Below are 16,119 nucleotides of genomic sequence, written 5' to 3' on the forward strand. Positions count from 1 at the left end.
CTATTCCACACAAGAATTTCTAATACTGTAATGTGTGAAAGGTTTTGGGTAAAAATTAGTAAAACACATCTGGATGTCTCTTTTATTTTTGAATAAAAATAAATAAAAAAACACTTTGAAATGTTCAAAATTGAGCCATATGGGCATATTAATTTGCGAAGTGAATTTAAAATGACTTGTTCCACATTACTACAATCTGCCATCCAAAATCATCCATGGAACTTGTGACTAACTCCAAAGGTTTCAGCCATAGGCTACATAAAGAGCTTAATTATAGCAAATACTATTTTAGAAGCCTTTCTTTTGGTCCTCATGTCAAATGTGCATTGAGTAATGGAGAACATCCCCCCCCCAACTGGCATGTGTAACAACTATTCAAGGTTACTTATTTTCCACTAGGATCAAAATTTAAATACTGATGGGACAGCCATTAGCCTCTAATGCATCAACATAGTAAATGGATCAAATACCATTCAAAAAGTACTGAGATAGCATCACACATCTTGCCTTGTCTGTCCTCTCATACCCTAACTCACAAGCATGCCACACAAGGGAATATTATACAACAAGAATCAACATAAGAGTTTCACAATGACCTCTTTTATGTAACTAGACAGTCTAAATGAATCACTTGGTACATATGGGTGTGATGAAATTAAGACAGAATGGAAACTAGTATCTGAGCAGTAAAAAATGCAATATTAATGACACAGATTGTACAAATACAGAATAAGAAATTGCCAATATTCTTAAGATGGATGACAAAAGAAGATCATGGATTGATGTACTTGAGACTGTATTAAAACAATAAAGCGAAACAATTCAGAACAGTTTTTTTTTTAAATAGAGGTTATGGAATGTTTTCAGGTGCCTACTTTATAAAGTTGTCTCTTTGCTGTGTTACATTTGCTTCACTACTAGTGAAGTATGATTACACTGGCCCCTAGAAATTTTTCTCTTCTTCAGACTTAAGCTGTTGTTGGACTGGTGCCACATCACAAATGATGGTGAAGTTTGAGTCTCTCTGTCACAATGAATCTCCAGGTGAAAAAGTTACATCCTGGAGCTTTGGCTCCTAGCTTCACTTTGGAGGTACTTACCTTGATTGTTTCATAAGTATCAACTGAGTGATTTCATTTCTGAAGTCTGCTGGAGCTCACATTGTGATCCTTTGTTTAGTGGTTTTTCTAATGTTTCTCCAACTTAAATGGACAGTAGTATTAAAATTTCACATTTCATTGTCGGTGATGAAACACTTGTGTTGGTGAAATATCAGAAAATCATTAAATGGCCATTGGCCTAAGATCCTGAAATGAGCACCAATGGGCAAGACATTAAGTGGCTGTGAAAAACTCAACAACCCCAGGAATGTGGTCTGAAGGCTGTTTGTGTATTTTATTTAAATGTCTGTACTGACTACTGCGGTCCAGAAAGATAAATCTTCTTTTACTAACCATACATTTATTGCAAGTCTCTTCAGTTTATGTACCTATAGCTGTAAGCTGTTTCACAAACTGAATTAAAGTTCTTTTCAGTTTGAATCATGGCTTCTGTCAAAACTTAATTTCGTTTACTTGAAATTCATGAATGAGGGAAGCAGTGCACTACTTGAGATTCTGGGCCCACATTGACAAGGAATGGGGTTCCGATCCCCAGCTTTGAATTTTCCATACTTTTTCTCCCCTATGCTTATTGAAATCATATTTTGTCAAAAATGACCTTGCTGCCTACAGAAACTTAAAATCTCATCAACCATCCCTTCGTTCTGTAAACCTTTGTAAGTGGGAAATGAATATGGAACACTCCAAAAACAGGGCGAAAATTTATATTTCCACAAGGCGCATTCTTTGACATTGCCAGACGCTTGTGTGTAATTTCGAAATCTCCTAAAAGTGTTCCTGTACTTACATGTTAATGTGCTATGGAACAGGTACTGGTAGTGAACGTAATTAGTCCTGAGCATTAATACTCTGTTTTGACGATTTGGATTTGACCTAATCATGCTATCACTTACTGTGAACCATTTAAGAAAATCAAGCACAATCTGAATAAGGGCGGCCACATCTTAATTTAGACTTTCTTTTTATCGAGTTTGAGTTCATAATTGTCACCACAGCGGTTGATGGATTTCTAATCCCCCTTTTTTTGAAATGGTCTATAGTTTCCGTGATTCAGTGACAGTATTTCCGATTACCATGTACCGGTAGCGTACTTCGGATTTTGATTTCAAATTTACAGCGTACATGCATTAGGCTCGAGCCTAAGTATTTTAAGCTATCTTTGTAGGAAATAAAAACAGTTGTTTCCACTGGCTTAACGACAATTTGAGTTTGATTTCCACTCATGCATTTATTAATATCTATATTACAGTTTTTCTGTTTAGTGGTGAAATGTTTACAGAATGTCGTTTTGTAAGCTTTCAAAATATCAGCTACTTAGAAGTTTGCAACTTACCTTAGAAACTTTTAATGTGTTCCTGACTGTTCCGGCTGTTAGCAGTTTGTACTTTGTTTATCCCAGTCGCCAGCGAGAAAATTAATACCGGTACATGAAGAAGAGTTTGAAGAGCCTACTACGTTACATCATAAGACTTCCTTTTTCCATTGACTGGATTAGTTACAGTGGGCACTTCCACATATTATTGATTCCTTCTCTGTGTATCAGTAACTGTAGATAGCGATCGGTTTTTATCTGTGTCCTGTTTGGGGCGTGTGTGTTACAGACTAGTGTTTCCGTTTCGGAGGTGGTCAGCAAGGAAACTGTTTAAACACATATCTGAACATGCTAAAGTCTCAAGCATACATTACTTTCTTCAGGTTGGAGCTATGGTAGGACGTAAGATAAAAAGTAATATCGTTACGAACATCTGGTAACATTTAATTCTGTATTATCTTCTACTTACGAAAGTATACATTGCAAACTCTCTACAACAATTAGCAGCATACATATTGTGCGTTTGATACGTGAGTCTTCTGAACACATTACCTTCAGGACACCTCGTCGCAGTACAAAATACGGTTATCTAAAAAACCAGTAATTTATAAATCATAATTTATTTGGTTGATTAAAGGCATTTCTTTAAAAATACATTATTTTTGCCTTGTCACGGCATTTATAGTTTTCATATTTCGCAAACTCAATGCAACCCTTCAGTGAGTTGCATGGGTTTGGAAGCTCGGTTAAAACAGTCTGCTTTCGCAGCAGTTAATTGAGTTTGAACTTTTCTGACAGTGTTTTATAAAAATGTTTCTCTTAAGACTTCAAACTTATATAATAGAGATAATTATCTTTTAGGGAATGACACTTTATATTCATACAGTTTAATTTCATAAACATACGGGATGCTTACAAACATGTTTAACAACTCAATTTAATTTAAATTTTATTAATTTATGTTCGTTTTTTTATCGTTCAAGAAATTCGAATGATTTGATGTACAATGCCAACACGATAGTTGCGGCTCTAAATTGAACTTCAAAGCGCGGCTAATAGCGATCGGCGACTGTTGTTCCCTTCGTGACCTGCAGTTATTCTTCAGATCCTCTCCACTGCCGTCGGTTGAAACACACTCCTAGGTATTAAAAAACGAGTAAGTACCTCAGGTTTTTTGCCAAACCACTTCTGTTAGCAAAATCTTTGGTAACAGCATAAAAAGCTAATTATTATTTGTAGATTAAGCCCCCACGGCACTATTTTCTTTTCAGCATGCACTTTACAAGCACTAAATTGTGATGCAATCCAGGGATACAAGAATTATTTTCTTTGTCAGCATTTTCCCCGACCTCGGCAGCCTCTATATGACAACAAACAATTTATAATGCTGCAGAGAAGCAGGTAGGAAACATGTTAAAGGATAACAGGTGATACATGAAACGCCGAAGGTTACGTAGATGATCGCGTAATGTTGTGTTCTAAACAATCCGAAAACAGAGGAATTCAGGCGAGTAATCAACAGCCAGTTAAAATTACAATATTGAAGGGCTTTGACAGTGTGCTGCCCCACTGAGAGGGCGTGTTAGAACTGTTAATTCATCATGGTTCGCGTAGTTAGTCACCTCACTACTGCACATTGTGCTGTAGATTAAACAGTAGCAGTCTAACAAGTAAATTGCAATTCTGTGAAGAGGAAGATGAAAACATTTTGATACCAATTTCGTGTATATGTGAGTTTTAACCTGTTGATACTTCAGTAATAATAGTCTGTGTGCCACTGCCAGAATCAACCTTTTGCTTCACTGTACGTGGCAGACCAACTCCTTTGTCACCAATCCGCAGCGCTTCGATACCACAGCTACAAGAAATTCATAGACAAGTAGATGTTTATCGGAACAAAATTGTTTTGGTAATGAACTTATTCACACTTGTTTCGACAGTGATAAGCAATAATGTTGTATTCAAGACTCTGATTTTTGGCTGTTACTGCAACGGGAAATAGAACGTTCGCAAGATATTATTATTACGATATTGTTATTATTACAGTTCTTGATACGACCCATAACTGATTGACCATATGGCTTCATTTTTAATCGTACTTTGCCAGACAGCTCATCAAATAGCTCGACAACTCCATTATTTATTGCTAGAATGTTTGGTCGTAAATGCTGTGATTTATATTATTTTGAAACCGAAAGTAAGCGAAAATGAACAACAAACAAAATAAAGTTACGGCGCGGATACAGCGATTGTCGTGCAAGTGTTCAGTGAAATAAAGAGCCAAGACAGTCTTCTTGTTCAGAGAAATGAGAGACTCCCTAGCTAGCGAATAACTAGACCCGTCTTCACATTGGCGAAGACTTGATATCCGCCATCAGTTTGCCCCCATTTTTCAGATAAGGTTCACTAAAGAACTGTACATTGGCGGATTGATTATTATCGTCCAGTATGTGACATGCTTCAACTTCTCTCTTCGATTTCCGTGGCAACTTTGACTGAAATAAAGTCGAGTGGGTGAATAGGTGACAAAGTTTAATTGCCCACAACTTTTAGAATATATTATTGAAACGAAAGTTCTTCACGTTCTTGAATTACATAACAATGATGTTGTTTGTACGCTATTTTGAGCAGAGAAGTATGCTTCTGGCTGCTTTTGAAACCCGCCACATAACTTTTACTCCATGCACCTGAAACTGATAGAGGCCGTTATGATTATTGTTGAATTTCATCGTAGGATCATATCCAGTAGCATTTTGTTATATGCTGAGCTCTACTTTCCTAAAATTAACTTCCAGTTGGCAACATAAAATGCAGAAAAGTTAAGACGCAACTGTTCTAGTTCATTTTCATTGTACAGAATAGATATTAATCTTAAGCTCCGGAAAACCAAGGAATTTGTGAATTAACTTTTCGTTTCGATATACGTTAAATAATTAAAGTTTCCAGATATTATTTCCAAATGTCGAGAGAAATATAAGGACAAGCACTTCGGCGATAGACTGTGTGAAGTTTAGATGAAAGTGTACTTTTACTTATGAAATATGTTTGACATACAGTTAATAAATATTATATTTCTCAACAATTCGTTTCGATAAAATCTTATGTGTGCTGCTGCTTTCTTAGCAGACACTGAAACTACAGCTATTATCCATGATTCTAGTCGTGTATACAAGACAATGTCAGCTTCACGGAGATATAAAAATTTGTGACGAGCAGATCACAGGAAAAACTTTGTTACAGTTTACAATATATCTCTTGATATTTACAAATTGTTATGCATCTTTTAAACTAATGAAATAAAAACAATTTTTGTGAGACAAATTCATGCATACCTTCTCGCGATTTCGATAACATGTATTGAACAATGCAAAGAGCACCTTTCAACCAATCGGAAAGGATCTGTTGAACAAGATATAATTGAGCTGTGCTGGAAGACTACGCAAAAGTAATATTGTAGTTCTTCCGGCACCGTTAGTTTCAACGCTGCGAACCTAAGCCGCAGTTCTTTAACAATAACATTATCAACAATAACAATATATTGTGACCTAATAAGGTCTTTATTACGTCTGCACGCGGCTTGCGTCGGTGCAGACGGAGAAGACAGTGGAAGAGTTAGTCAATTCCTCATTACAGCATCGTCCAGCGACAGGCTGCAGACAAGAGTGAAGGGATAAACATTCATCAGACAATCGCTGACGAGCCGTTGATAGGCAGATTTCGTCCTGAGACACTGATCGCGTTGTAACACGTCCTTTGCGTAACTATTGTCCTCCAGTGAGTGCAACACAATCTCAGAACATACGAGAGTACTTTACAATAGCTTGACAACAGTTTAAGGTCTAGCGAATTCAGCTTCGTTCACGCGTACAGTTCTTATTTTGGAGACAGAAATGGCAGCAGTTTCCACTGATTGTACAACGGAAGTTGAAAGATGTTGGTGAGTTATGAGGAATGACGCGGCCAAAGTCAGGAATTAACGCAGCAGCGGAGGCCGCTTTTATAGCGAGGTGTACGTCTTTACACTGCACTTTGGTCAGCGGAAGACCTGAACGCACTTCTATCACCGACGTCTAGAACATTATGATATGTGGCACCCGTCGTAAGTAACTTGCAGCCCCGGTGATGGGTGGTGGGACAGAAGTCTTCGACGAACCATTCCCGTCGACAGTGAACTCGTTGCTCGCCGGTAGCCTACTGGACGATGATGTGGGGAGCCGACAGGAGCACCGCCACGGTCGCGATGATGGTGAAGAGCGTGAAGATGATGAGGCAGAAGCGGTCGACGACCATGGCGGCGAACTTCCAGTCGCTGATGAGCTCGGCTTCCTCGTCAGCCTTGCGCATGCGGCCGGTGATGAACTGCAGCTCGCGCAGGATAGCTTGTAGCTCGCGCTGGGCTGACGAGCAGGGCGCGTCGTCCAGTGTGGCCGCAGTGGCCGCTCTCGGCAAGTAACCGCCGCCCGTCGGCGCAGGAGCGCTATTCGCCGCCAGCGTGGCCGCTGCCGCCGCAGCCGCGTGGTGGCGGAAGTCGTCGTCGATGTCCAGCACGTTGGCCAGCAGGCTCTTGGAAGACCGCTCCTTCAGCTCCAGTTCTTTCATGCGGTTGCTCATGAGGATGGTCTTGCGTGTGATCTTCTTACCCGGCCGACTCATCCCGAGGATCCACGGCAGCCACTGCAGGAACACGCTCTTGATCTGCGCACAACGGAAAGAAAAACCACAGTGATTAGCTATCAACTGTGCACCAGATTCTATGGTGCTGTACAGGTGTAATGTCGAATCCCTCTACGACGACGTAAAAACAGGGAGTGCACAAAAAATGGGAACACCAGACATGCACTGAAGCGCCAAAGAAACTGGTATAGGCATGCGTATTCAAATACAAATGATGTGCGTTTAGCGGTTACAGAGATCAAGAATCACACTTTATTAATAATTAATAATCGAGGTCAAGCGTCCGCTGCACAGGGTGAAAAGTATTTAAACCGACAAACTCTGGGAGGTTTAGGGGACACCATGTGGTGTGCGTGCTGTAAGACCTTCGGTACACACACCATCATATTATTTGACTTGTCGCTCTAACGAAGCAGGCGAGTGTCAGCAAGATGTCTCGTGGTCTTATCGTGGCGTGTTTATCTTCTGCCGTTAGGTCAGACGATAGAAATGCCACTTGCACGCTTAGAGTAGCAGATTGATGGGGACCAACTTTAAACAGAACTTGATTAATTTTCACACACATTTATTAAAATAATAAAAATCATAGATATTACGTAACTGTTTCTGGATGCTATTTACAATTGACAATCTGAAGTTCCTTTGGTCTTGGTACGTTAATCTTATTCTCACATATCTCTGATACTTGACAAAGTGTCTATACATTTCTCTTCATGGCTACGTACAGGAATATGATAATCTTATTAGGCACATACTGAAACTTAACTACAGACTAATGCAGACTGACTAATCGGAGGTCTGTACACTCGTTATAACACGTCGCGCGTTCAGGTATCACTGCGCGAGTGTGATCCGCCAGGAGAAAAGGTTCTACGTTAGCAGCAATCTCATTGGCTGCGTTACATGTTAATACGCGGATCGGCGGAAGCAGAATTTGGTCCGTCTTTATGGCAGCGCCATCTCGTAGAGCGGAGACGGACGAGCGCTGCGCTTGCGCTGTTGTGCTTAGCGGGGCGCGCTCTAGTGGGAAAGTTGTGTACGCGCTGACTACGCGGAGCTATGTACACAACACACCAAAACAAATATTTTTCCCAAATGCCATTTTTTCCTATGAGGAGTATTTAAACCTGTAGAAGAAGATTTCTCTGGCGGCAAATTAACTAACCAACAAACAATTTTCCATTTTTTATGACCAAGAGACAACACATTAACACAATCCAATTTCAATTACAGTAGATTTTCAAAAATGCCCCCATTGACATGTAAACAAAGGTTACACCATCGGATCATGTTCTGTTTGACACGGGTAAAAACCCGAGTATCCTGCATTGTTCTTGCTGCTGCCACTATACGGGCAACCAGATCCTCTTCTGATGCAAGAGGAGTAGCGTAAACAAGGTTGTGCATCTCTCCCCACACAAAAAAGTCCAGAGGAGACATATCTGGGGATCGAGCAGGCCATGGTACAGGACCACCTCTCCCAATCCACGTTTCTGGGAACGGTCGGTCCAGGAATCGACGCACACGACGACTGAAATGTGCCGGCGCTCCGTCATGTTGGAACCACATGCGTTGTCTTGTAGGTAGCGGAACGTCTTCCAGCAATTCTGGCGAAAAAATTGTGATAGTGCTTGCCATTTAGTGGCCTAGATAGCAGATACGGCCCAATTAAACAGTCCCCAACAACACCGACCCACACATTAACGAAGAACCGCACTTGATAAGAGCTAGTAACTGTGCCATGTGGGTTATCCTCACTCCAAACATGCGAATTGTGCATGTTGAAGACTCTATCACGCCCGAACGTTGCTTCATCGGTAAACAGCACAGAGGATGGAAATGTAGGATGCATTTCACACTGTTTCAGGTACCACTGCGAAAACTGTGCTCTGGGTGGATAATCAACTGGTTCCAGGTTGTGGACATGCTGTAAGTGAAATAGACGTAACAATTGCTCTCGAAGGACTGTTCTTACATTCGTTTCATTCGGCCCCATGTTACGTGCAATTGCACGAGTGCTGACTGAAGGATCCCGCTCCACATGCTGCAAGACAGCTTCCTGAAATTGCAGCGTTCTTACCATGCGACGGCGTCCCTGTCCAGGTTATCTGCTAAATGACCCGGTCTGACGCAGACGTTGGTACACAGCAGCAAAGGTCGTATGATGCCAGATACGGCGATTAGGATATTGTTGTTGATAAACCCGCTGTGCAGCTCGTTGTTGTGGTGCGCTACGTAGTAAGAACCAACCATATCGGTGTACTTACTCCAGGTGTATCACTCCATTAGTAAACAGAGACAATGCACTACTACGCTGGTGGACAGCAGTTGCCTACAACTGAAGAGCGTAATACGCCCTCTAACAACTGAAGATCGTAATACGGCCTCTAACAACTGAAGATCGTAATACGGCCTCTAACAACTGAAGAGCGTAATGCGGCCTCCACCGGTTTAAATAATCCTCATAGGAAAAAATGACATTAGGGAAAAATATTTATTTTGATGTCCCCTACAACCCCCCAGAGTTTGTCGGTTTAAATACTTTTTACGCTGTATAAGCGGGCAGTGCACGGCAGCGGAACCATTCCGCTGTGAGCTCAATCAGCAACATCACTAAAGCACTATGCCTCGTCGACGTGTGTATCGTCAACGCCGTCACCGCACGCCTGTGTACAAACATATTATTAGCCTATAAAATATACTGGGGGGCAATGGAACAGCCCAAGCAGTTATATTAAGTGGACCTATATTCTTCCGTGGATGCAAGATTAATTTTACTCTCGACGTCACTACTGGAAATTCTGGTCGTGATTGGTTTACCCTAGCCATTACTTGGCATTGTGGTATCGACCTGAAGACACAAAGTAGACCTAGTTATGTGTATAGTAATAAGCCATTTACTTTGTACACTCGTTCACGTAGGCGGAATACGGCGCTGCGGTTGATAACGCCTATATAAGTGAAGTGTCTGGTGCAGCTGTTAGATCGGTTACTGCTTCTACAATGGCAAGTTATCAAGATTTAAGTGAGTTTGAACGTGGTGTTACAGTCGGCGCACGAGCGATGGGACACAACATCTCCGATCTAGCGATGAAATGGGGATCTTCCCGTACGTCCATTTCACGAGTGTACCGTGAATATCAGGAATCTGGTAAAAACAAACCTCCGACATCGCTGCGGCCGGAAATAGATCCTGCAAGAACGGGACCAACGATGACTGAAGCGAATCGTTCAACGTAAGAGAAGCGCAACCCTTCCGCAGATTGCTGCGGATTTCAGTGCTGGGCCATCAACAACTGTCAACGTGAGAACTATTCAACGAAACATCATCGATATGGAATGAATGAGATTTTCACTCTGCAGCGGAGTGTGCGCTGATATGAAACTCCGTGGCAGATTAAAACTGTGTGCCGGACCGAGACTCGAACCCGGGAAGGTAGGAGAGGAGATACTGGCAGAAGTAGGAGACGAGATACTGGCAGAAGTAAAGCTGTGAGGACGGGGCGTGAGTCGTGCTTAGGTAGCACAGTTGGTAGAGCACTAGCCCGCGAAAGGCAAAGGTCCCGAGTTCGAGTCTCGGTCCGGCACACAGTTTTAATCTGCCAGGAAGTTTCATCATCGATATGGGCTTTCGGAGCAGAAGGCCCACTCGTGTATCCTTGATGACCGCACGACGTAAAGCTTTACGCCTCGCCTGGGCCCGCCAACACCGACATTGCACTGTTGACGACTGGAAACGTGTTGCCTGGTCGGACGAGTCTTGTATCAAATTGTGTTGGGCGGATGGACGTGTGCGGCTAAGGAGACAACCTCATGAATCCATGGACCCTGCATGTCAGCAGGGAACTGTTCAAACTGGTAGAGGCTCTGTAATGGTGTGGCACTGTGCAGATGGAGTGACATGAGACCCTTGATACATCTAGATATGACACGTACGTAAGCATCGTGTCTGGTCACTTGCATCCGTTCATGTCCATTGTACATTCAGACGGACTTGGGCATCTCCAGCAGGACAATTGCTACAGAGTGGCTCTAGGAGCACTCTTCTGAGTTTAAACACTTTCGCTGGCTACCAAACTCCCGAGACATGAATATTATTGAGCATGTCTGGGATGCCTTGTAATGTGCTCGTACTCTTACGGATTTATGGACAGCCCTGCAGGATTCATGGAGTCAGATCTCTCCAGCACTACTTCAGACATTAATCGAATCCATGTCATGTCATGTTGCGACACTTCTGCATGCTCGCAGGGTCCTGCACGATATTAGGCAGGCGCACTAGTTTTTTTTTGTTTTTTTTTTTTTGGCTCTCCAGTGTACAACACATTACCACGCCTAGTATGACGCAGGAAAAGATTTGGAATTCAAAGAAATTTCCAATAATCTTGAAATGGATAAATACGGGTTCTGTGTGTTTTTCAAGGGTTCTTATACCATTCTTCCTGCAAGATAGTGGCAAGTTCAGGTAATGGTGATGGGAGTGAATAGCGATCGCGTACCTTTTCTCTAAAGGACACCAGAAAGGCTCAGTAATATTGTGACATGGTGACTATGGTGGCCAGGAGAGATACGACAGTTTATCATTGTGCTCACAAAACCAATGTTGGACGATGCAAGGTTTGTGAACAGGAACCCTGTTGTCTTGGATCACGGCATCACCATTGGAGAACAAACATCGTGCCATCGTCTGGACCTGATTGTACAAAATGCTCGCATGATTCTTATCAGTAATGCGACCTTGTTTGATTCACTATAAATCCTGTAATGCACAAACTATAGGGATATTACATTATTGAATACTGCATATACACCATTGGCCATTAAAATTGCTACACCAAGAAGAAATGCAGATGATAAACGGGTATTCATTGGACAAATATATTATACTAGAACTGACATGTGATTACATTTTCACGCAATTTGGGTGCATAGATCCTAAGAAATCAGTACCCAGAACAACCACCTCTGGCCGTAATAACTGTCTTGATACGCCTGGGCATTGAGTCAAACAGAGCTTGGATGGCGTATACAGGTACAGCTGCCCATGCAGCTTCATCACGATACCACAGTTCATCAAGAGTAGTGACTGGCGTATTGTGACGAGCCAGTTGCTCAGCCACCATTGACCAGACGTTTTCAGTTGGTGAGAGATCTGGAGAATGTGCTGGCCAGGGCAGCAGTCGAACATTTTCTGTATCCAGAAAGGCTCGTACAGGACCTGCATCATGCGGTCGTGCATTATCCTGCTGAAATGTATGGTTTCGCAGAGATCGAATGTAGGGTAGAGCCACGGGTCATAACACATCTGAAATGTAACGTCCACTGTTCAAAGTGTCGTCAATAAGAACAAGAGGTGACTGAGACGTGTAACCAATGGCACCCCATACCATCACGTCCGGTGATACGCCAATATGGCGATAACAAATACACGCTTCCAATGTGTGTTCACCGCGATGTCGCCAAACACGGATGCGACCATCATGATAATTCGTGCACCTAGGTTCGTTGTTGAGTACACCATCGCAGGCGCTCCTGTCTGTGATGCAGCGTCAAGGGTAACCGCAGCCATGGTCTCCGACTGATAGTCCATGCTGCTGCAAACGTCGTCGAACTGTTGGTGCAGATGGTTGTTGTCTTGCAAACGTCCCCATCTGTTGACTCAGGGATCGAGACGTGGCTCCACGATACGTTCAGCCATGCGGATAAGATGCCTGTCATCTCGACTGCGGGCCGTTGGGATCCAGCACGGCGTTCCGTATTACCCTCCTGAACCCACCGATTCCATATTCTGCTAACAGTCATTGGATCTCGACCAACGCGAGCAGCAATGTCGCGATACGGTAAACCGCAACCGCGATAGGCAACAATCCGACCTTTTTGAAAGTCGGAAACGTGATGGTACGTATTTCTCCTCCTTACACGAGGCATCACAACAACGTTTCACCAGGCAACGCCGGTCAACTGCTGTTTGTGTATGAGAAATCGGTTGGATACTTTCCTCATGTCGGCACGTTGTAGGTGTCGCCACCGGCGCCAACCTTGTGTGAATGCTCTGAAAAGCTAATCATTTGCATATCACAGCGTCTTCTTCTCGTCGGTTAAATTTCGCGTCTGTAGCACGTCAACTTCGTGGTGTAGCAATTTTAATGGCCAGTAGAGTAAAACATTCTGCTCCCTGCTTTGTATCAGTGTAAAACCTTTCGCAGAAAAAGCAGTTGGGAGATATCAAGCAGGCTTTAGATCTGTCAAATCAGCTATTGACCAAATATCCAGTCTGAGGCAGATATGGAAAAAAAGAATGGAATACAGTGTAGAAACACATCATACATTTGTTAATTTTAAAGCAGCAGATGACACCATCAAAAGAAATAAGCTCATTGAAGCTATGAGTGAAATGGGCATACCAAAACACTTAATACATCTCATGAGTTTGGCTGTGGGTAAAGTGGACTGTAAAGTACGATACAGGGAAACTTAAATCCAAGTTATGAAATTAACTGTGCACTGAGGGAAGGAGATGCCTTTTTAACATATTACTAGAGAAGGTAATAAGGATAGCTCAATTCAATATAACAGGGGCAATATACAATAGAATGGTACAGGTTCTGGCCTGTGCAGATGATGAGGATATTGCTGCAAGCACAGAACTAGTTACTAAACAAACATATAGGGCACTGGTGGGAGCAGCAATAGAAATGTGACTGGAAGAGAACGTCAGCAAAACCAAAGAAGAGAGCGAATAAGACGACCAGAACTAAATACAATGTAGGAAATTGACCTGGCACAAATAAAATGTATAGTGAATTTGCTACCTGGGAACACTAGTAACATCGCAGAATGATATTAGTATGGAAATAAAGTTGTGCATACGCCTAGCTAATAAATGCTATTATGGGCTGGCCCCACAACGTACGCCCAGAAATCTGTCCAGAAGAACAATGTGTCAACTGTATAAAACTTTAATACCTACAATATTAACATACTGCTCAGAAACCTGGACAGTGACACAACAGTGTGAAGAGCTAACGATGTTTTGAACGAAAGGTGTCCCATTGAGCCACTAACGAAGATGGAACGTGGCGTAGGCGATATAAGTTTGAACTTTACTGATTGTATATATAGATCTTGAAATCATAAAGTTCATTAAAATAAACCGCTTGAAGTGAGTAGGCCATGTTTTTCGCATGGAACACGCAACCCAGCAAAAAAGGCGTCGCTACAAAACCCAGTGGGATGAACATGCAGGGGAAGACAAAGACTTTGATATTTTGATGACATATAAGAAGATGTAAAAATTATTGGAGTCAGAGGATGGAGAAGGAAGACGCTGGAGATGGACGAAGTGAATAATGTCTCAGAGCAGGTCAAGGCCCATCAAGGGCTATAGAGCCAGGAAGAAGAAGAATGCGATTCTACATAGTAACCACGGGGTCCATGGAATACAACGTTATGGCTGCACAAACCACCACCGAAGCCCCGCCGTGTTTCACTTTTGGCACGTAAACCTGCCAAGAATTTGGAAACAGTGTGAGAGAAGACACATCCGACCAAATGAAATTCTTCCACTGATGCATACTACAGGTGTTTTGGCTTCGGCACTACGTTTCCCTGTTACAGGCATTTGCATCACTGGTGAGTGGTTTTGGTATTCCTGCTCGCACTGCATTTTCATGCTTATGGACACCCTTTGTGTTGTTTTGGTGCTGAAAAATTCGCGCGTGCGACATTCAACTTTTTTAGCTGTTGTCCTTTTTTATTTTTCATCACAAAAATATTCAATGACCGTCCGTCACGATCAGTCGACATACACTGTAATTTGAATTGTGATTTAGCGGCTGATGCGTTCCACTTTCCTTGTATGCAATATAAATCCCGTCTTGAATGACCAAACACTTGGGCTGTCTTGGTTGCGGAAGCATCCACCATAAGAGCACCAATATTTTACCCATCTTCGAATTCACTTAGCTCCGATATAATGCTCTTACAACTACACAGAACACTGTTCTGACCGCGAATGACACTTGTAATATACTAAGGATATGCCGTTCATGATAATATACTACAGCACAGCCTGCAGGTTTGACTAGTTTTGCATTTATGGGAAGCACGCTTTTTCTCGCGGTGTTCCTATATTTTTGTCCACACCTTGTATTTCCTTCACGATTTAGACCCAGGGACATAAAAGCAGGCTATAAAGGCTCCGCATCACAAAAATCAATATACAAGTTGTTTTAGACTAAGTGTCCTTCTGTGCAACTTACAAAGCAATAATTGTATAGAGTATTGTTTAGATACGTAAACGTAAGAAACGTTACTCTTTCTGTGAAGTTATGAACATAGTTTATTTAATATTTCGATGAAGTTGAAATCTTTTACATATTTTTGATAAATAATGCCATATGGCATTTTGACTACTGCTTCTAGGCGCTCAGTCCGGAACCGCGCGACTGCTACGGTCGCAGGTTCGAATCCTGCCTCGGGCATGGATGTGTGTGATGTCCTTAGGTTAGTTAGGTTTAAGTAGTTCTAAGTTCTAGGGGACTGATGACCACAGATGTTAAGTCCCATAGTGCTCAGAGCCATTTGAACCATTTTTTTTAACTACTGCTTCACAAGATATTTATCCCTCATGAAGTTTGTTGTAAATACACTACTGGCGTCTGCGCCACCTGACCACCATATCGTATGATGGTTTATTGTTGCAGCACACTTCCAGAAAACGAATAACCACACACTCTTCCAATTTATCAAAGGGCTGCGCCATTTTGTTTTGGTTCCTCTAAGCAACGGCGATTTTAATGTACACTACTGGCCATTAAAATTGCTACACCACGAAGATGACGTGCTACAGACGCGAAATTTATCGTATCGCGACATTGCTGCTCGCGTTGGTCGAGATCCAATGACTGTTAGCAGAATATGGAAAATCTTATCCGAATGGCTGTAACGGATCGTGCAGCCACGTCTCGATCCCTGAGTCAGCAGATGGGGACGTTTGAAAGACAAGAACCA

The 16,119-nt window shown here is 42.3% G+C and overlaps 1 protein-coding gene across 1 annotated transcript in view; it reads right to left on the reverse strand.

Annotated features, from left to right (window-relative positions):
- Positions 1–2,910: 2,910 nt before the first annotated feature.
- Positions 2,911–16,119, reverse strand: part of LOC126484872 (neuronal acetylcholine receptor subunit alpha-7-like) — a 330,385-nt gene continuing 317,176 nt past the window's right edge. The window contains exon 9 of the mRNA XM_050108467.1: positions 2,911–7,128. Within this exon, the coding sequence (XP_049964424.1) occupies positions 6,625–7,128 (504 nt within the window). The 3' untranslated portion in view covers positions 2,911–6,624. The remainder of the gene's footprint in view (positions 7,129–16,119) is intronic.

Source organism: Schistocerca serialis, chromosome 6 (assembly GCF_023864345.2).
Source record: "Schistocerca serialis cubense isolate TAMUIC-IGC-003099 chromosome 6, iqSchSeri2.2, whole genome shotgun sequence".
Lineage (NCBI taxonomy): Eukaryota > Metazoa > Arthropoda > Insecta > Orthoptera > Acrididae > Schistocerca > Schistocerca serialis.